This window comes from Herpailurus yagouaroundi, unplaced genomic scaffold (assembly GCF_014898765.1).
Source record: "Herpailurus yagouaroundi ecotype Mexico unplaced genomic scaffold, PumYag 202, whole genome shotgun sequence".
In the NCBI taxonomy this organism is placed as follows: Eukaryota; Metazoa; Chordata; class Mammalia; order Carnivora; family Felidae; genus Herpailurus; species Herpailurus yagouaroundi.
Window position 1 is genome coordinate 738,841 of NW_024412433.1, and position 19,910 is coordinate 758,750.

At 58.1% G+C, this 19,910-nt stretch overlaps 1 protein-coding gene across 6 annotated transcripts in view; it reads right to left on the reverse strand.

Moving 5' to 3' along the window:
* The window catches only part of SNED1 (sushi, nidogen and EGF like domains 1), an 89,840-nt gene extending 73,112 nt beyond the window's left edge, over positions 1–16,728 (reverse strand). For 2 of the 6 annotated variants that reach the window (XM_040450406.1, XM_040450408.1), the window contains exon 1: positions 16,202–16,727. In XM_040450406.1, coding sequence (XP_040306340.1) covers positions 16,202–16,414 — 213 coding nt within the window. In that variant the 5' untranslated portion in view covers positions 16,415–16,727. Of the gene's footprint in view, positions 1–16,201 lie in introns of all 6 variants that reach the window. The other 4 variants (XM_040450407.1, XM_040450405.1, XM_040450411.1 and 1 more) reach the window with 2 other exon arrangements.
* Positions 16,729–19,910: the final 3,182 nt, after the last annotated feature.

The window sequence follows — 19,910 nt, forward strand, 5'->3', positions numbered from 1 at the left end:
ACCCTCATACACTGTTAGTGGAATGTAAAATAGTACAGCCACTTTGGAAGAGTCTGGCAGTTCCTCAGATGGTTAAACCTAACATAACTACGCACGTCAACAATTCCATGCCAGGTACATATCCATGTATATCCAGGAGAACCGAGAACACATCTACACAGAAATCTATACGCAAATGTTCATAACAGCATTATTCACAATAGCCAAACAGTGGAGCCAACGCATGTATCCATCGACTAATGAATGGATAAAGGTAAATGGAATACTATTTGGCCATAAAAAGGAATGAAATACCCTTGCCACAACACGAATGAACCTTGTCAACATTATATTAAGTGAAAGAAGCCAGACAAACTAAACTGTATGATTCCCTTTCTATGAAATGTATGGAAGAGGCAAATCAATAGAAACCGAAAGTAGATTTGTGATTGCCTAGGTCAGGGCAGAATTGAGGGGCTGGAGAGTGACAAGTGCGGGGTCAGCGTTTCTTTTGGAGGTAAGGAGAATGCTCTAAAATGGTGGTGATGGACGAACAGATACTTGAAATCTATGAAAACCCATTGCATTGTAAGAGAGTGAAAGGTAGGGTATGTGAAGTATATCTCAATAAAGTGGAAGGAAGGAGGGAGGAAGGGAGGGAGGCGGGCAGGGGTTGGGGCTTGGGCATCACCCGAAGCTAAAGGCCACACAAGCGAGCAGCTTCCCCTGTGCACGCCACCCCCTCCCCACCCCCCACCCGCCCACCGGGCTTCTAGAGGCAGAGCATGGGCCTCTGACTCAGGGGAAGACAAACTTGCAGTGGAGACAGGAAGCTTAAGGGAACCCCATGGCCGGGATTCAAGTCCCACGGCCTCTGTGTCGAAGTGTGTAGTTGCTGCCTGCCGTTCCGCCGGGAAGGGTTGGGGCTTCTCCTTTCAGGGGCCGCTGTAGTTGGGAGATAAGAGGACACCGCAGAGCCCTGTCTGCAGGCTCTTGTGCAGAAACTGGTGGAGTCCGGGCGTTGCGGGCCCAAGAGGCGCTTCCATGCAGCAGCTCCCCCTGCCCGAGGCAGGGCCCAGCTGGGAGCTTGCAGAAGCCAAGGTGACCCATGGGGGCTCATGACTCTGAAGGTGCCCACGAGCTCGGGAAGGGCCCGACGGGCTGGGCGGCCAAGGGGAAATTGCACGGAGGCTAAGGCATCTCGGTTTTACGTGAAAAAATGGCAGCTACCCCTGGGGGACCTCGTCTTTCAGGCCGGGGCCCAAAGCAAAGGTGCTGGCTCAGTGGGCCCTCGAGTCACCCAGGGTCCCCAGAAAGCCTGCCTGGCTTGCCACTGCTCTGGCCGAGCTGGGGCCCGATGGTGTCCCCTGGGGGGCAGCAGCCTGGGGAACCGCCCCGGAGCCCCAGCTCTGGCAGGGCAGCCCGTGGGAAGGTCGGCCGGTGCTTCGGGTGGGATCGGACGCGGTCACCCTGGCTGGGGAGGGACTCTTGACCAGGCACGCCAGATTTTTACTGACCTTTGAGTTGCTGCAAATGGTCTAGCTGGGGGTCAGCACGCTGTTCCTCGAAGGGCCAGATAGTAAACGTGTTTGGCTTTGTGGACCACATACGGTCTCTATCACATATTTTTCTTTGTTCTGTGCTTTTGTTTTTATAGCCCTTTAAAAATATAAACAGCATTCTTAGCTCACAGGCCATCCGCAAACAGACGATGGGCCAGTCCCTAGGCTGTCCTTTGCAGACCCCTAGTCTGGTCTCATAAACAAAGCTCTGCCGGAACGCCGGGGCGCCGCTCACCCCCACTCCGCCTATGGCCGCTCAGAGTTCAGTATCCAGACAGAGCCCTTCGGCCCGAAAGCCCCACATACTCGCTCGTGGCCCTCCGCCGAGAAAGCCTGCCATCTGTCATCGGGCCTGCTGCTCGGAAGGGCCCGGCCTGGCAGACGAAAGACGCCCACCTCTGGGGCCCACTAACTGGGCGCACGGTGCGGCCACTGGATTCAGTCTGGGTCACTCTCAGAGGGGTCCACAGGGAGGAGCGTTCTCTGATGGCGCTGATGGGGACCAAGCTGCCGATGGAGGCCTCTCGCCGGCCGACACTGCCCCCGGGATCCCTCCTCATACCGGAAATGGCACCGCGGCCACGGCAGGGACCCAGTGAAAGGAAAGGCCTCTGTGCTGCTGGTGCAGAAGCCCCTCCCACACACCGGGTTTGTCCCCATGGAAGCTGGCCCACTTTCCATCTTGCCGAGAAGGACCGTGGGCCCCCAGGCCCAGCATCTAGGGGACAATGCTGCTGTGGCAGCCCAAACACCTGCTCCGGCCACATCACTGTCAACTTCCTGGGCCATTTGTGCCCGACAGAGATGCTCCCTCTGTGTCACAGGCCACTGAGCAGCAGAACTGTCCAGGGACCATTCTATGCTTCCCACCATCCACTGGCATCAGGCCTTGCCGAGCTCTGGATCAGCCTCCCCAGACCCCACCCCAAAGACCTCCGCCCCTGACACCCCGTGGCCCTGGTCTGGGCAGCTTGCTCACTGAATGTGGCCGTCCCCCGCCAGGATTTGCTTCCTCTTGGTTGCCCTTGGGTAATGACCAGGACAAAAGGGAGGAGACTGATATGGGGTTGTGCGGGCCTATTTTGAAAATTGGGGCCTACGCCCACACTGCTCCTGGGCACGATGGTGCAGCTCCCCCTACCGATAGCAGGACAGGCCAGCCCCTGGGGGTGCCTGCCGGGTGCCGCCGGGCCGAAAGGGGCCTCGGGGTTCAAACTGAACTCTGGTGCAGCCACCTGGATTTTCTTGGTGGACCAACACGTCCCTAGGTCCTGGAGACACAGGTCACTGGGTTGCGTACCCCCTCACTGTCATCTGTGGTGGTCCACGGGGGCCGAAGTAGGGGTGTGATGAGTCTAGATAAATTTCACTCAGATGCCCGCATTGCTTTTTTTCTCCTAAAGCCTGCAGGTGAAAGGTCTGTGTGCGAGCAGGCGATGGGTGGAGAGAAGGCACGAGATACTGAGATGGGCACACTGTGCAGGCGGAGACCCACCTGGGCACCGGCAGGGGCCACCTCAGGCCTGGGGGCTCGGGGGTCAGAAGCAGTGACGATTCTTTCCCCCTGGATCCGGCACCTGGCAAGGCAGGGAGCACCGCGACCTGTGCTGGGTTTGCACCCCTGCCTGCAGCAGAAACAGTGGCCATAGCCAGTCACAAACTATTCTGCTGGGCCTGACTCCCAACGTGGGCCCCTGCCTCTCACGGGCTACCACACATGTCGTACGACCTCGTCTAGGTCCTTCAGACACAAGTTCACACTTGGCCTTGGGTTATGTCGTGTGTGGCGAGCAAGGCCACAGGAGCTTGGGGACACGGCCCACAGACCTCAGGCAGAGATCCAGATCAGGTTAGCATCAGATCCCAAACCGTAGTGGCCTGTGCCCCTCGGGGGAGGGTGAGCCACGGAATGCCCCTCCACGGGGGTGGAGATGCGGGGGCCAACCGTGCCCCATCGGCCTGAGACCGAGGGGGTTCCTGGGCCTTCCAGTGCCGAGACCTGGAAGGTTCTGGTAAAGCAGGTTGCCCTAAGGGGAATCACCTATTTGGCCCATTTGCTGCCCCTGTAATTATGGTGGTGGCACCAGAGGTCAGCGGTCCGAGCTCCTCGTGTGGGTCGTAAGGGGGAGTAGCCTGGCCTCAGGCCGCACCCTGGCCGAAGTAGCCCCTGCCAGCCTCTCCGGGACTCACGCACAGCCGGCTGCACCTGCAACCCGGCGGCGAGGTGCAGTCCACACCGCAGGGCTTCACGCTGCTGCTGGGAGCCCCGTGGGGGGCAGCCCGCGGGAAATGCATCATGAGGCAAATCACACAGAATCGGTCCCGGCCTCTGTGGTCCGACTGATCAGATTGACTGTTGGAATGGCAGACTCATGTGAAAATCTGAGTTGGGCCAAGAACGTGTGGGGCCGAGGAGGCGGACTGTGGAGAGAGGCAATCTGCCATGGGTCCTCAGCGCCTTCGTGTTTTTGTTGGGTATGCCAAGAACGCAAGGCTCCGTCTGCCGTCCCCGGGCTGCGGCTCGGGGTTGTGTTTGCAGAGATCAGCTTGAGGGATGAAGTGTCTCCCTTGTGCACAGAGGGCAGGCTTCCCCAAGCTCAGTGTTTCTTGGCCGTGACACAAACCCACAGTGGGGGGAGCATGTACCTAGACCCCTGTGTTGCCCCGTGGGACTCGGGGAGCAAGGGACCCCGATGCGGCTGACTGCTCTGTGCTGCCCGCTGCACCATGGATCTGTGCTTCTGACCCAGGAGTCTAGGGTCCTGCCAGTGCCCACCCCCCCAATCTGAAACAGGCTAACATGAGCCAGTAAGGAGGGCACAGCACATCCTAGGCCTTGACAACTTCACGTTAACAACCTTGAAATTGTACATAAAATGGAAATTTTCCTAGAAAAACACAACCTACCGAATGCGAGGAGAAATAGAAAACTTTTAAAAATATAATCGTTAAAGAAATTTGAATCGGCACAAGACTTTCTCCCAGGAAAGCTTGCTCCAGACGGCAGCCCCAGTCAGTTCCAGCTGACATGTAGGGGGTAACTCCAGAAACACACCCGCCCTTCTAAACAGAAGAATCACTTCATGAGACGGGCACGATCATGACACTGAGATTAACAGGGCCAGTTCGTGCAGGAACAGCAACCAGGCCAGTTCCACTCACCGAAAACGTTGCCAAAATCTTCAATAAATTAGCAAACTGAATCCAGTGATGTATGAATAGGACAAACAGTTCATCATTAGCAAGTTGGATTTTTGTGAGGAGTACAAGCTAGGCTTTACATTAGAAAACCAACTAATTTAAGTAATTTAAATGATCCACTTAGCGGAGTAAGGGAGAAAGTCCTATAATCACCTTACTAGGTATAGAGACGGCAGTTAATAAAAGTCAGCATCCATCTGTGATCAAACTTCTCAGAACACGAGGAACATAAGAGAACACCCTTCATCTGATAAAGAGCGTCTTCACAATAAACAAGAACGAACATCATGTTTAGTGGTGACATACAGACTTGGTTTCTGAGACTGGGAACGAGACAAGGAGCCTTCTAACACCATTTCCACATTGGAGACCCGAGCCAACACAGCAAGGCAAAAAAAAAAAAAAAAAAAAAAAAAAAAAAAAAAAAAAAAAGGAATCAAAAAGTAAAGAGATCAGACAGGGAGGAACACAGCTGCTATGAGTTGTGTAGGATACGAACATGGTTGGAGAAAATCTGAAAGAATCCCCAAATAGTTTAGTAAAACTGATAAGAGGCTTGGTTCGGTTGTTAAATATAAAATTAGAAAATGTAAAAAAGTCAACTGTGGTTCTACATACCGGCAATAAGCAGAAAAGAAATGAAAGAAAATGCAGCATTGACACTAGTAAAAATATAAAGTGCTTAAGAATAAGTTAAACGGGAGATGCACAAGACTTGTCCGCAATCGCTTCTAAAACTGGATTGCAAACATTCACGACAACCTAACTCAATATAAAAGCACACCGTGTTCCTGAACCGTATGACTCAATACTGTAAAGATACCAGTTCTCCCACGCGGATTTATATACTCAAGGCAGTGTCAAAAAATCCCAGCGAGTATGTGTGTGTTGGTGTAACTTGATAAGCCAATTCTAAACTGTAAATGAAAATGCGACGCCAAGAGTGACCATGACTCTCTCAAGAACGAGGCAGGTGCTTGCTGTGACAGACACTGAGGTCTCCCACAACACCGCGGTAACCTGGCGATGCTGGCTCAGGGACAGAGAGCCAGGAGGCAACCCCACACGCAGGACAATCCGTTTGGACAGAGGGGCCGCGGCGGAGCCCTGGGGAGGGGGACGGGGTGGTTCCTCTTTTGTAAGATGGGAACCCGTGTACCTTCGATCTCGTGCCACACACAGAGCCGAGCTCCACGTGCGTTAGACGCCTCAGTGTGAGCAACAAAACAATCCGGCAATAACACTGTTGGAGAGTATATTCCTGACTTCTGAGGGTGGTTTTTAAAATCCGGCACAAAAACTTCTAACCATAAAAAGAAACCTGGACACATTTTATTACGTTAAAATTAAGAACGTCTACTCACCCAAAGACGCCATTAACGAGGGTGAAATAAGGCGCAGAATGGGAGGAGAGATTTACGATACTTGGGACCTGGGTTTGTCAAGCTCTCCCCCAACTCAACAGGAAAAAGGCAACTGTGTAGAAAAGAGGGGAAGGACTTTACAGATGAGGAAATCCAACAGTCGGTGAACACGCACAGGATGCGTTCAGCCTCGTGGAAGAGAAAGAAATTCAAACCGCATTAACGCACCAGTGCACAAGTGCCAGATGGGTCAAAGCGTCGGCTAGGGTGTCGTGCGGTGGGGACGCCTGTCGCCGCCGCATCTGATGAAGCTGAAGACAGGCGCGCTCCCCCCGCTCAACGCTCTCGCTCTCGTGTGAGACGTGCCCTTGGGGACGGACACCCGGGTACATGTTCCAGAGTTTCATAAACAGCCTTGTTAAAAATAGTCTAAGAGCAGGAACCCCCGATGTCCCCCACGGTGCAGCAGATAAACCACTTGTGATCTCTCCACGTAATTATCGGCAGTGACAGACCAAGGCGCCGCGCCAAACGTGGGTGGGCGAACGTCCGCACGGTTTGGAGCAAAGGAGACAGGTGCAAGAGAACGGGCTCCGCGTGCCTCCGTCAGACCGAGTCTGCACACGGTCTTAGGGGTGCATGGTTGGGGGGGGGGAGGAGGGTGAGGGCATCGTCACGAGGGCCCGGGGCTAGGGGCTTGTACTGCATTTGTGCCTTTGTGGCACATGCGTTTAGGAAGAGAGCTGAGGGTGAGAAGTCACAGGTGGGCAAGGTGACTGTGGATGGGACAGAGGCCACTGCAGCAGGCGCCGGGGGACCCTGGGTCGGGCTGGAGCTGCAGGCAGCTATGGGCCACCTGCCGGGGTGGGACTGGCCTGCACCTCCCTCCCTGCGTCCCTTAGCTGGTCTGCTCCCCACTGTGGCTCCTACAGACAGACCACTGAGTGTCCTCCTGTCTTTGAAGTCCAAGTCCAGCCCCCAGGTGTGTGTGGTGTGTGCCCCCATCCCACACTGACGCTGCCCGCCTCCCCCTCCCCCCCCCCCCCCCCCCGGTGTGGGCCTGGAGCCCAGGGGTCCGGGAACAAGCCGGCCCTGTTTCCCTGCCAGGGCAGGGCCGGGCCAGGACCACAGCCGAGAAGGCGGTGGGGGCCCAGGGGCCGAGCGGGCGGGCGGCTGGCAGGCGCTGTCACCTGGACAGGAACCTTGTTGGACTTCCTTTACCCAGATGAGAGCATCTGCTCGTCCGGTGAGGGTTTGGGGAGTGGGCAAGCTGGACCAGAGGGCCGGGCGTGGCGGAACCAGAGCAGGGAGCCGAGGGGTGCGGGCAGCCGTGTGGCCGCCGCTTTCCACCCCACCCCGGGGTCCCTCCCCTCCTTCAGGGTGGGGCAAACGCCGCTTCCCACAAAATTCCAACTTTATTATTATTTTTCTACGTGCAGTAGTACTTTATGAAACATGAGGTGCAGACATGGAAACTGAGGAGAAAGGATTAGGCCCAGACTCCCCCTCAGATGCCTCCCCGTCGCCAGGTGAACGTCCTAGATGAATCATTTAGGTCTGATCTGCACCTGTGACTTAGAGAAGGGGGACCCACCAGCACCATTGAGCCACTGAATCCCCAGAAACGTGGCCACCGGCCTGGGTGTTTGCTGGAGCCCGGGGCCTGGAACGGCCACCCCCCCCCCCACTGGCTGGCCATGAGGATCTGGGGCCAGATGAGGGGACTGCCCAGCTCACTGGCACTCTCACAGAGACACGGGGAGACCCCAGGAGCAGTGGGGACAGGGGACCTGCTTGCACTGGTCTGCAGGACCTGTTGCTCCCAGCCCCTCCCTGCAGACCCCTCTGGCCAGGCCTCCCTGAGGCCACCCTGTGGTGTCCCTAAGCCAGGCCTTGGGGTCAGTTCTCCTTTCCCACACAGCGGCTGTCTCTCTGGTGTCCAGGCACCTGCTGCCGAGAACAAGGCTGCCACTGGGGGTCCCAGCCCTGGGTGGGACTTGCACACGGGCTACCTTGTGAGGCCTGCGTGGAGCACAGAACCGAGCGCAGGGGTGGGTGACCGGCAGTTGCACCCTCCACGCCATCCCCCTGCACTCTCCTGTCCCAGGCAGGTGCAGGAGGCCTGCGGTCAGTCAGCGGAGGGGGTGTTCCAATCCCCTCTGAGCTGGCTGATGGTCCTAGGGAAGGAATTGCTGGTGGCCGCTCTTAGGGAGGCCCCGAAGCCACATGTAACAGGAAACTGCAGTGACTCTGCGAACTGCAAGGTGGCCCTGGGGTGGAGAGGCCCCTCTTTGACCTGGGGGAAGGGCATGTGTCTGTGTGCATGCGTGTATTGTGTGTGTGAGTGTATGTGTGTATGAGTGCGTGTGAATATGTATGTGTATGAGTGTGTGTATAAGTGTGTATGCGTACGAATGTACACGTGTGTACGAGTATGTGTATATATATATACATGAGTATGCGTATGTGCTTGAGTGTATGTGATGAGGGTATATGAGTATGAGTGTGTGTATAACTGTGTATGTATGAGTATATATGTGTACATGTATTAATGTGTATGTGATGAATGTGTGTATGTGCGTGTGCATGTGATAAGCGTGTGAGTGTGTATGTGATGAGTGTGCGTGTGAGTGCGTACATTGTGTATGAGTGTGTGTGTATGAGGGTGGATATGTAATGAGTATGTGTATGAGTGTGTATACATGAGGGTGTATGAGGGTGTATATGTGTGTATGAATATGTGTGTGTGTGTGTGTATGAGTGTGTGTATGTTTATGAGGGTGAATGGGTGATCATATGTATGTGATGAGCGTGTATGTGTGTGTATATATGATGTGTGTGAGTGTGTATGTATATGAGTATATGTATGTGTAAGAATGTGCTTGTGTGTATGAATATGTATGTGTATATACGTATAAGAGTGTGTGCATGTATATGAGTATGTATGAGTATGTGTATGAGGGTATGTGTGTGTATGAGTGTGTGTATGTAATGAGTATGTGTGAGTGCATGTGTACAAGTGTGTATGAGTGTGTTTATGTGTATGAGGGTATATGTGTGTATGAGTGTGTATATGTATGAATGTGTATGTGATGAGTCTGTATGTGTGTATGAGGATGTGTATTTGTGTATGAATGTGTGTGTGTGAGGGCGTGTGGTGATTGTGTATAGGAGTGTGTACCTGTGTGTACATGTGTATCAATATGTACGTGTGTATGGGTGTGTATGAGTGTGTAATTGTGTATATGTGTGTGTGTGTATGTATGAATGAGCGTGTATGTGTATACGAGGATGTATATGAGATGAGTGTGTGTATGACTGTACATGTGCATGAGTGTTTGCATATTTATGAGTGTGTATTGTGATTGTGTATGATGACAGTGTGTATATAATGAGTGTGCATATGTGTGTATGAGTGTGTACATATATGAGCGTGTATGTGATGAGTGTATGAGCGTGTATATGCATATGAGCATGTGTGTGTACGTGCATGAGTGTGTGGCTGTGTGTAGGTGATGAGTGTGTACGAGTGTGTATATGCACATGAGCGTGTGTGTGTGCCTGGGTGTGCAGTGCGGTGTGGGGGCTGGCCAGAGGGCGCCCATGCCTTTTCTGCAGGACCAGCCCCCTCCACCCCCCCCCCCACGCCGCCTGTTGAGAAGCACAGAAGGACAGCACCGGTGGCATTTCCGACTTGGATAAAACCAGGAAAGAGCGGAAATGTCCTGGAGAGCCTCTCGGAGGCGACCTGCAGCCCAAAGTATGTGACGTGTGTTTGGCGGGTCCCTGAGCCGGGAGTTTGAGGGCTCGCCAGTGCCACCCTTGCTGGGTGGAGGGGCTGCTCTGAGCGGGCCAGGCAGGCCTGGAGGGGAGCCAGGGACCCCCGAGGCCATAGCACCCCTGCTCTGCAAACATCAGATCCAAACGGGCGGGGCCTTGGTTCCTGCTTTGACTTCTCTGCCAAAAATAAAACAATAAAGCCCCTGAGGCCTTTTATAAGCTTGTTTTGAAAAATGTAGGCATGTTTTTTATTTCCTGGCAGCTTTCTGGGTAATTAGGATTCCTCCCACGGCACAGTTGGGGGCTGGAGTCCGGCTTGCAGGGCAGCAAGTGGGCAGGGCCCCCGGGGCTCCCGGGCAAGGTCAGGCCTGAGCCCCGGAGACCCAGAACTTGCCGCACGCCCAACCCAGGAAGGAGGGGAGGCCCGCCCCGGGCTGAGCCTCGGCAAACAGGCGGACTCGAGGGAGCGGCTCCAGGGCCCACTTCCGGGGGAAGTGCCCCCACCAGAACTGGGGCAGGAGGGAGTCCCCCCCCCCCCCCGAGGCTGGGACAGCAGAGTTTGGTGTTGGGGGAGTAGTCCCTTCTGCCCCCACAGGCCCAGCCCGCCTGGATCTCGGGCCCCCGGGACCGGGCTTCCTGCCGTGCTCTCCCTTTCCTCTGCCCTCCTCCAGGGCCGCCCTGTGGCCACCCTCTGGTCTCCTGGGGGGCCCCACAGTCCAGGCCCTTGTTCCCCCACCAACAGAGGCTGCCTCTCCCTCCGGGTGTCCCAGCACCTGTCCCTCCTTTATCCTTGTGTAGATGGCAGCTCCCGCCTCCCCCTCCCCTGCAAAGCCTCCCCCCGCCTCTCCTCTGGTACACCAGGACCAGGTGCCCCCCCGGGGCAAGAGCCCAGCTCCCCAGTGGCTCCTGGACACGCCTCCCTGTGGAATACGGTCCCACAGCATCCGGGCACCCTTGCCCTCCCTCGGCATCCATTACCAGCCCGAGCCGCTGCCTCCCCGTCTCTCTGGAGACCATGTTGCCTTTCAGCCTGGTCCACTCCTCAGATACCGGGGCCCTCCTTTTGGACACCCTGCACCCCTGGCCCACCCTGCATCTCTGTGACCACCATGGGGTCCACTGTCATCCTGCAGCCACCACAGCTGGAGATGCAGCTGGTGTGTCCCTGCCCTCCACTCACACTCACTTCTGGGGACAGTAGTTGCTCCTTCGGGACCCCAGCTCCACCCCAGACCCCATCCCCAGCAAGCTTCTGAAGCTGCCTCTGCCCATGCGCCCTCTGCCCAGAGTAGCCAGCAAGGCTCGAGGGACTGCGTTTGGCTTTGGTCCACCCTGAGGCCAGCTCAGGGGACAGTGTGGTCCTGGGCTGCCTCCCGGTGTGGAGGGGCTGGGGTCAGGGACCCGAGCCTGGACCCCGTCCTGTTCTCACTCCTCCTTCCCGCACTCAGCCTGTGCAGCTCAGACTTCTGGGCCTATTGAGTCCCCTCGGGCCTGGGGAGCAGGGCAGTGGCTAAGCACACAGTAGGTGTTTAATGAACAACTTGCCCCACTTCGTAAAGAACCAGATTTTGGATGTTGAGGCCCTAAGGCTGGGCCTCCCTGGAGACCAGGTATGGGGTGAAACCAGCCAGGTGCCCTCACCCAGCTGCCTGCTAACAGACCCACAGCAGCGGAATCCCTGGGGCTCAGGCTCTTCCAGATTGTTCTGTCCTGGGGCCCACTCACTGCCCCACCCCCATCACGGATCACAAGGAGCACCCGTGCCCAGGGCCCTGTTGGGGAGGCTTGTCCTGGCCGCCCCGTACCAGTAAATGGGAGGCAGTCAACACCCGAGCCTGCGGGGCTAGGAGTGTCCAGGGCCAGCCGTGAGTAGGAGGGCAGGTCAGTGGGTGTCCTCAGGAAGAGCAGCGTTTCTCAGATGGAACTCTGGACAGGCACCAGGAACCCCTGGTCAAAATGCGGAGTGGGGCCCATGCAAACCTCTGGAATCAGACCCTCTGGGAGGGCCCGGGGATCTACATTTCCACCATGCCCCTTGGTGACCGGCAGCACACATGCTGGGGTCGTGCCCTGCAGGTGCACACAGCTCCTGATGGCTGCTGGAGCTGAGGGAGGTGGGGGGGTGGGGGTGGGTGGGCCGAGCAGTTGCCCCCGGGCTGAGCCAGGCCAGGTGAGGCGGCCACCTGACCCAGGAGAGGAAGGTGTCGAAGAGGATGCCCTTCTGAATGGCCGGGGCAGTAAGGAGACATTCCTTCGGACGCAGTCAGCCCACTTGGGGGAATTTATCGTGAGGAAGGACGAGAGACCCGTAACTAGGCGTGTATAGGGTGCACGTGCACCAGCGCACCGTCAATTCATGGGAGACACTGAAACCAGCCACGGGGCAACAGTCAACAGAGCAGTCGACTTAAATAATTATGATGCAGCCACAGGAAGGAATATTACACTGTCACCTAAAAGCATGTTTCTATGAATTTAGGGCATGGGAAATGCTCACAGCCTAAAGTACCGAAAGAAATATGCAAAATAGAAACTTGCACGAAATGGGAGCCCCAGGTTTGACTCGTGGGACCCTAGGTATGCTTGCAAACAGATCAAGAAGAATTTCGCCAAAATGTTAAAAGTGTTGTTTTTGGATGGTGGGATTCTGCCTGTACCATCCCACTGATCAGAAGATGAACAACGACATTGACCTAGAAGCTTCTAGAAGCTAGCTCTCTTCCGGAAGCCAAGATAGCGCGGTGAACAAAATAGACAAGGATGACGGTAATACTAAAAACCAAAACACTGCTGTTAGTGCATCTGGACTCCTCGATTCCGAGCAAGGGCTCAGTCAAGGTTTTGGAATGAATGAATGAGTGAATGAATAAATGAACGAGGGAGCAAGTGACTGGCAAAGGAGTGCACGAGGTTTCCACGGTGAGTTGTCTGGAAGGACAGGGTTTGGCGAGCTGGTCGTTTCTAGCTCCAAAGTTCATACGGTCACCGAGAGCTAAGGAGTGGGGACCCCGGACTCATTCCCAGCTGGCCAGGCTGGCCTCCCAGTGGGGCTGGCCAGGTGTGTGGCCAGGTGCTCTGGGCACAGACACAAGGGTGTTCTCACCAGGAGGCATTCGCTCAGTTTTGACGTAAAGTCAAGCTGACAGCATTACGCAAGGTCGCAGCCAGGAATGTCCTCCCACTCTTAATCCACACGCTCCCACTGCTCGGATTTGCCCCGTGCACTCGCTCTCCCCCCTCTATCTGTCTGTCCGTCTGTCTCTATGCAATGTTTCCTGAGCTGTTGGAGAGTGAAGGGCAGACAAGAATGCTCTCTGCTGGAAGCGCACACGCAGGACCCAGGTCGGGAAGCTAGAGGTTGATGTGAGGCCGTCCACACTACTTCCTCCCATTTACACACTTAATCGTTTACTTCCTTTTACCAGTGCGAGCTCACTGGCTCCCCCTTTATCCAATGGCTTAAAACCTATTACTACCATTATTTTAATGCTCAGATTGCACACCCCCCCCCCCCCCCCCCCCGTATGGCCAGGGAGCCTGTTTGATGGCCTCTGTGTCCTCTGGACACATCCCAGCCATTCTTGGAGCACTCTTCTTCCTCCTGCGTGTGACTGATTTCCAGGTGCATTTTGCACTTTCCCTGCCAGGGCTCCATCATCTCCAGAGAGTCCCGGTTCCTTCCAGGGAGAACTGGTGTTTGGCAAGCAGGATCTGAGCACCAGGAGTGCTTGGCACTACGGGGGTGTCGCAGCGTCGCTCTCCCTCAGTGGACAGAGCCAGGAAACGAGTGAGCTGTGTGCATAGACACATGTGCAAGGGCCTGTGTCCACAGCCGGCTGCCATGAGATGTAAACGTAGACATACGGACATATGTACTGTGAGGTCATCCCTCCGTGGCTCGCAGGGCACACGTCCACACGCAGGAAGTGGACACCAGAGGGCAACGACTGAGGTGGGGTCAGGGGCCAGCACAGGAGACAGAGCTGGAGGGTGTGGTGGGGACAAGGGGGCCGGACCACCCAGCCTCAGGGCCAGGAGCAGGTAAGGGCTGGAAGGAGAGCCAGGATCTCATTCACGTTTGGTAATGCTGCTTCAGCTGCCTGATGCACAGGCTCGAGGGGCAGGACCGGGAGACAAAGGCCAGCGAGGAGGCACCTACATGCATCCAGGCGGGTGGGAACGGTGGCCCTGCCCAGGGCTGTGGCCATGCGGGCGCTGAGGAGTGGGGTGTATTTCTAAGTCTCCAACGAGGAGGGGACAAGGGAAAGGAGGGAGACATCAAAAGGCTACGGTGGCCCTAGGGAGGAAGCAGGACCTCTGTCTGGGTCCTGCTAAGTTTGAGATGGAATGCTAAGGAGGCAGCTGGACAGGGTGGTCTAAAGGCCCCTGAGCCTCAGTTTCCCCATCTGCCCTCTGATATCCAGGCGTAGCCACCAGGTAGGCATGGGAGGCACTGGCCAGATCACCTGCTTTGGAATAAACACCTTCCCTTCTCTCACTTAGCTTTAATCGGAGCCACCCACCGGCCTGCTCGTGCGGGACCCCCGCGCCCTCCCGGTGCCGTCAGGCAAGCTGTCCGGGCATGGCACCCTCAGGAACCCCACGGTCTTTCTCGCTGAAGGAAGAGAAGGCACAGCGTGGCTACTTATGTCCACATGGACACTTGTTTTTCCAATATTATCTTTGTTTCTGGAAAAAGCTCTCACGGAGATATATGTTTTGTTAGCGGCCATAATGTTCATTTCTGATGAAACTGTTTGTTTTCCTAGTAGATCTTTCCACTTTAGAACCATTTCTCCCAGTTGTTTTGCTAAGAGTAGATGTTTTTGGTGAGGCTATTAAGAAGGTCAACCGTCTTAAGAATATTTTCACCCGTGACTGTGAGGGGGAAAGCTGAGCCTGGCCCAGATGCTTTAGGAGCATTTTGACGGTGTTCTGTTCAAATGGTGCCAGCGTGAGTTTTCCCACTTCCAAGCTGCTCCGGCCCCTGCAGACCCTGAGCACAGCTCTGCGCTGTCCACGACGCACTTCTGGAAGTCAGTCCTGGCCTACAGAGAGGACGGCGGCCCCCTCCTACCACTGTCACGTCACCAAATGCTGCTGCCAAGGTGCGGAAGCTTCCCGCATCGGCATGGGGAGTGCCGTGGTCGCCGGGGGAGAGAGCGCACATGACGGTGGCCACGGTGGTGGAGGGGCTGGTGGTGGCCGCGCGGACAGGGCCCGGTGAGGGTGTCAATAGTGCAAAAGATGGGAGTGGTGGTGCGGGTGGCCTTGAAGGTGGTGGGGAGGGTGCTGGTCATGTCAGGAGGGGCCGATGGAGTGGGTGACAGTGGTGAAGGGGGAGGTGGTGGCCCAGCGGGGGGTGCTGGGGCGGGTCCATGGCAGGACAGGTGGTGGAAGTGGCAGTGGATGGAGTTGAAAGTGGCTGAGGTCGTGGTTGGGGCGGCGGTTGTAGAGGTAACAGTGCATCCGGCCGGCCTAACTCTTTTCTATTCAGGGGACGGCAGGTGCCCAGTGGCCCACCCACAGAGCAATGCGGTGACGAGCCATCACGTTTCATTCCCTCTGTGGCCCACAAATGGCTCCCACACCGGGAGCGCCAGACACAGAACCCTCGCCCTTGCCCCTCGCCCTGAGGACTCCTGCTGTCCTGAGTGCCTGGCCCCAGAGCTCCCTCTGGGAGTCCCGCTGGGGAGGCACTGGCCTGAGTAAGTGGCTCCTGGACTCAGGAGGAAGGGAGAAAGGGAGGGAAAGGCTCGGAGGGGACACTCCGCCCAGCTGCTGCCACACCCAGGGGGGCTTCTGCCCAGAAGCAGGCCCTGCCCTGACTACCTGGCCAGGGGTCCCAGCCTTCTGCCAGCGGGCCTCAGGCGTCAAGGAGGGCGGGGCGGGGTCTAGGTGGCTGCCAGAGGGCACTTGCAGGCCAGGTGCCCCGCTCGGGAGACTGAGGCCCCAGGGAGCACGTGGCTGCCGTCACACTGACGTCTGGGACCAGGACGGGGCCAGGACTCTGCGGGGGGCCAATGGCTGGGCGGACGCGGTGTGCGCACGCTGCCCAAGCCCCGGGGGCGGGTGAGGCCGGGCCCGCGCTCCGCTCGCCCAGGTGGCCGGGCCGCAGCTCGAACCCCACCCCCGCCCGCCTCTCCCGCGGGCCGCTGTCCGGCCTTGGCCGCCGCAGGGAGGAAGCGCTGTCCTCATTCCACCTCTGGCCGCCGCGGTGCCAAGTTGCTGGCGGCGGCGGCGCGAGTCGGGGCGGCGGGCAGCGGCGGGGGCGCAGCGCCCGCCCCGGCGCCCCCGCGGCCCGAGGTTACTCACGTAGAGTCCGGAGTGCTCGGCGCCGAAGAACGGGAAGGGCACGGAGAGCGGCTGCAGCCCCGAGCCGCCGTCGTCCTGCTTGGGGGTGACAGCGTCTCCGCGCTCCGTGCCGAACGGGTAGAAGTCGGCGAGGGCCACCGCGCCGCGCACCCCGCGCACCCCGAGCCCCAGGGCGGCGGCCAGGAGCAGCGCCCAGGCGGCGCCGCGCAGCATCGCCGGGGATCGGCGGGCGGGACGCAGCAGGACACTGCGGGGACCGAGCGGGGGACAGAGAGGGGACACTGCCGGAACCGAGCGGGGACGGAGCGGGGACGCAGTGGAGGCAGAGTGGGGCGCAGTGGGGACAGAGCGGGGGGCGCAGCGGGGACGGAGCGGGACCGAGCCGGACGCAGCGGGGACAGAGCGGGGACCGAGGGGCCTCGCGGTCCGTGTGGGGCCGGAGCCGGCGGGGCCGGGTGCGGTGCGGGAGGCGCGGCGCGCCGTCGGGGAGCTCCCGCGCGCTTGGCCGGGCCGCGCTCGGGTCGCCGCTCGGCGAAGGAAGGCGCCGGGCGGGACCGCGTTCAGGGCCGGCCCCGCCCCAGGGGCCGCGGCTTAAATACCCGGCCGGGCGGTCCCCGGGCCTGGGCGGGGCCTGGGCGGGGCCATGCAAATAAGGTCGCTCTTAAAGCGCCAGGCCCCGCGGGAGGGCGAGGGCGCTCGCTGCGCGCCTGGGGCCGCCCCGCGGCGGCGGGGAGGAGCTCCCTGGCCCAGGCTTTGGCGAGGTGAGCGCTTCGCGGGCGCGCTCCTGCGGCGGGGACCGTCCTCCTCCTCCGTGGGCTCCCAGCTGCCAGACTGGAGCGAGCCCACAGGAGGCGCCTTGCTCAAGGCGCAGTTCTGAGACAGACCCTAAGGCCTGCCTGCCTGAGATGTTGGGCTTGGGTCGCTGCTCTACCGCAGAGTGTCCTCGGTCGGGGCCACCCTGGCTTAGCAGTGCCTTGGATGCCCTTATGGAAGTGGCCAGGGGCCAGCCCCGTGTTGCTCCCCAAGATCTGAGCCTGTGGACACTTGTTGGGGGGGGTGCTCCTGGTCTGATTTTATGTGAGGACCCCTGGCCTGGGGGAATTCAGGGCACTAACCAGGTGTTTGCTTCCTGCACTGACCCATCAGGGAGAAACCCCCGGGAGGTTTTCTGATGGGTTCAGGGCCCTAAGGGAACTTCACAGCAAGAGAGTGTCTAGCAGACTCCAGGGTAAGGAGGGCTCTAAGGGAAGGCTGGTCCTCTTGGGCCGGCGGGGGGGGGGGGGAGGGGGGGGGCAAGCGGACGGATGTTAGTGGGCCTGGAGGACCGCAGTAGGGCCTCCAGAGCCCAAATTCAGATTCCGTATCCCCAGCTGTGGCCATCCCAGCGCTTCTCCCGTCTCTGAGACCACTGACCGCACACCTGGTCCCTCCCCAGGTGCAGGGCCTGACTCCTGGGGTTGAGGCCCTCCCCCACCCCCCTTGCTCTCAGAATCCTGGTGTTAGGGGATGTGTGAGTGCAGGCCCAGCCCGGAGCCCCTGAAGACAGCGGTGTTCCCGTCAGAGATCAGCAGAAACAGCCAGCACGATAGCAGCAGCTGCCACTCAGTTTCTGGGCGCTTTTACGTTGGGCTCCGTGTTTTTTCTGTGTGTCCTAAGACGTCTTCAGTGAACAGGTGTTGCTCTGTGGTCAGCAAGAAATAGTAAATGTGACTTTTAGGAAGTAGTGGAAAGGTCCTCTGAGTGTGACTCTGGGGGCCAAAGGTTTACACAGGTCCCGTTCGGCCAGTACCCTGGTGGCCTCGTCGTTCAAGGAGGCAGCCCCTGTGGGGCACTGGCCCGAGAGAGGTTCCCCTTCAACTTCTCTCTGGTTCCCCTGTGCTCAACTGCGAGAAGGCCAGCCCTGGGGCCGGGCTTCTGCCTCAGAGAACCCTGGACGGCAGGACAACCGTGTGGTTCCAGGGAAGGACGAGAAAGGTCAAGGCCTCCCGTCTCTAGGAAAGGTCAGAGAGGACATCGAATTACGGGGCTGTGCTGGGAACAGAATCTTCACGGTGTTGTCAGCAGGAACCTGGGGAGGAGGGGCACGTCCCCACTTGCTCCCCCTCCACTTACACATGCACATCCCCACTCACACACACACACTCCCATTTCCACGTGCATGCTCACACATGGAGACAACACTCACGCTTCCACACCCACACTCAGTCACATGTGCTCCCACATACAACACTGCACACATTCCTATGTGCCCCTCTTCACTGCTGACCTTCTGCCCCAAGGGATCCTAGTAAAGGCCCATGTCTGGGCTACGTTATTGGTCCACCTGGGGGCTTATAGGGAGTAGGGCTGCCCCAGAGAAGGGCTGTTTCTCTAGACATGGTGGGAGTGGTTGGCCTAGACAGGGGGTCCCAACCAGGGCACTCAACTGAATCCCCTGGGTGGATTTGTGAGGTGCTCAGGCCCGGGCCCCACCCTGGACGGCAGGTGCTTGTGGGTCTAGGCTGGAGCCAGCCACAGGCCGACTCTTCGGTCACGGCCCCAGTGAGGCCATGCTTACCTGGGGCCCAGGCCTTGCTGCCTATTTGCAGCCTGGTCTGGGAGACTGGGGGTTAACATGAGGCCCCACCACTGCTGGGCATTACATTTCAAACACACACACACACACACACACACACACACACACACACACCTCCACAGGCAGCAAAAAAGAGGAAAAAAGTGTGTTTTTTTTTTTCAGGTGCTAAAAATATTATCAGGAAATACTTTTCAGCAATGTGCCGTTTTAGGTTCCCCTCTGGACTCAAGGGCGCCTTTGTCTCTGCCACAGAAAGTCCACATTTATCAACACCAAAATCGTTTTATCAAGCAAGCTCATGTTCTGCGGCCAGGAAACCTGAGCCTCCCCAACAGGCCTGTGACATTTTAGTTTAGGGCCTGAGTATGTGTGCAATTTAGATGGGGGAGCCCTGGAGCCGACCTCGGGACACCCCAGGACTTGGGGCTCTGTTGGGGCAAGGTGGTGCGTCCTTCCCCACAGCGCACCTGGCCTGGTGGGCTGGTCCCTACAGGGCTGGGTGGGGCTCCCTGAGCAGGGCTCCGGCCGGGGCCCTAGAGGGCCCGGCTGGCTGTGCCTCCCACCGCTTTCTCTCCAGAGGCAGCAAGCTGGGCACAGATCTCCCCAGAGCAGCTAGAAGCCCCTGCCCCAGGTAACCCTCACCTGCCCCAGGAGCAAGGCCAGGAAGTTACAGGGCCCGAGGCTCAGGCTGGGTTGCGCCCTTGCGGAAGCCCACCCTACCTGGTTGTTTCACTGTGAGGCTGGACGGGGTCTTGTCACAGGTGGGAACGCCTGGTTCAGGATGAGTGGAAGGGACAGTCCTTGGGTCCTGGGCCCACCCGGCCGGGCCCCCCCCCCCCCCCCCCGCCGTGTGCAGCAAGGGGGCACAGCCTCCAGGGAGCCCCCCCACACCTGGACCCCTGACAGGTGTCCTGCTATCTATGGGAGAGAAATGATCAGAATAGGGTTCAACGTTTACTTCCTGGGAAGTTCACTGCTGCTTTCTTCTTTGAAAAAACTAGAGAGGAATTAGAAACCTTTCGAGCTGGAGAATCTGCAGGGAGAGGCCAAAGATGGTTACGGGTGAGCTCAGGTTGGGCCTCTCTCCGTGGTTTGGGTGAGGAAAGACGCCTTCTGCCGTCCACGGGCAGCCTG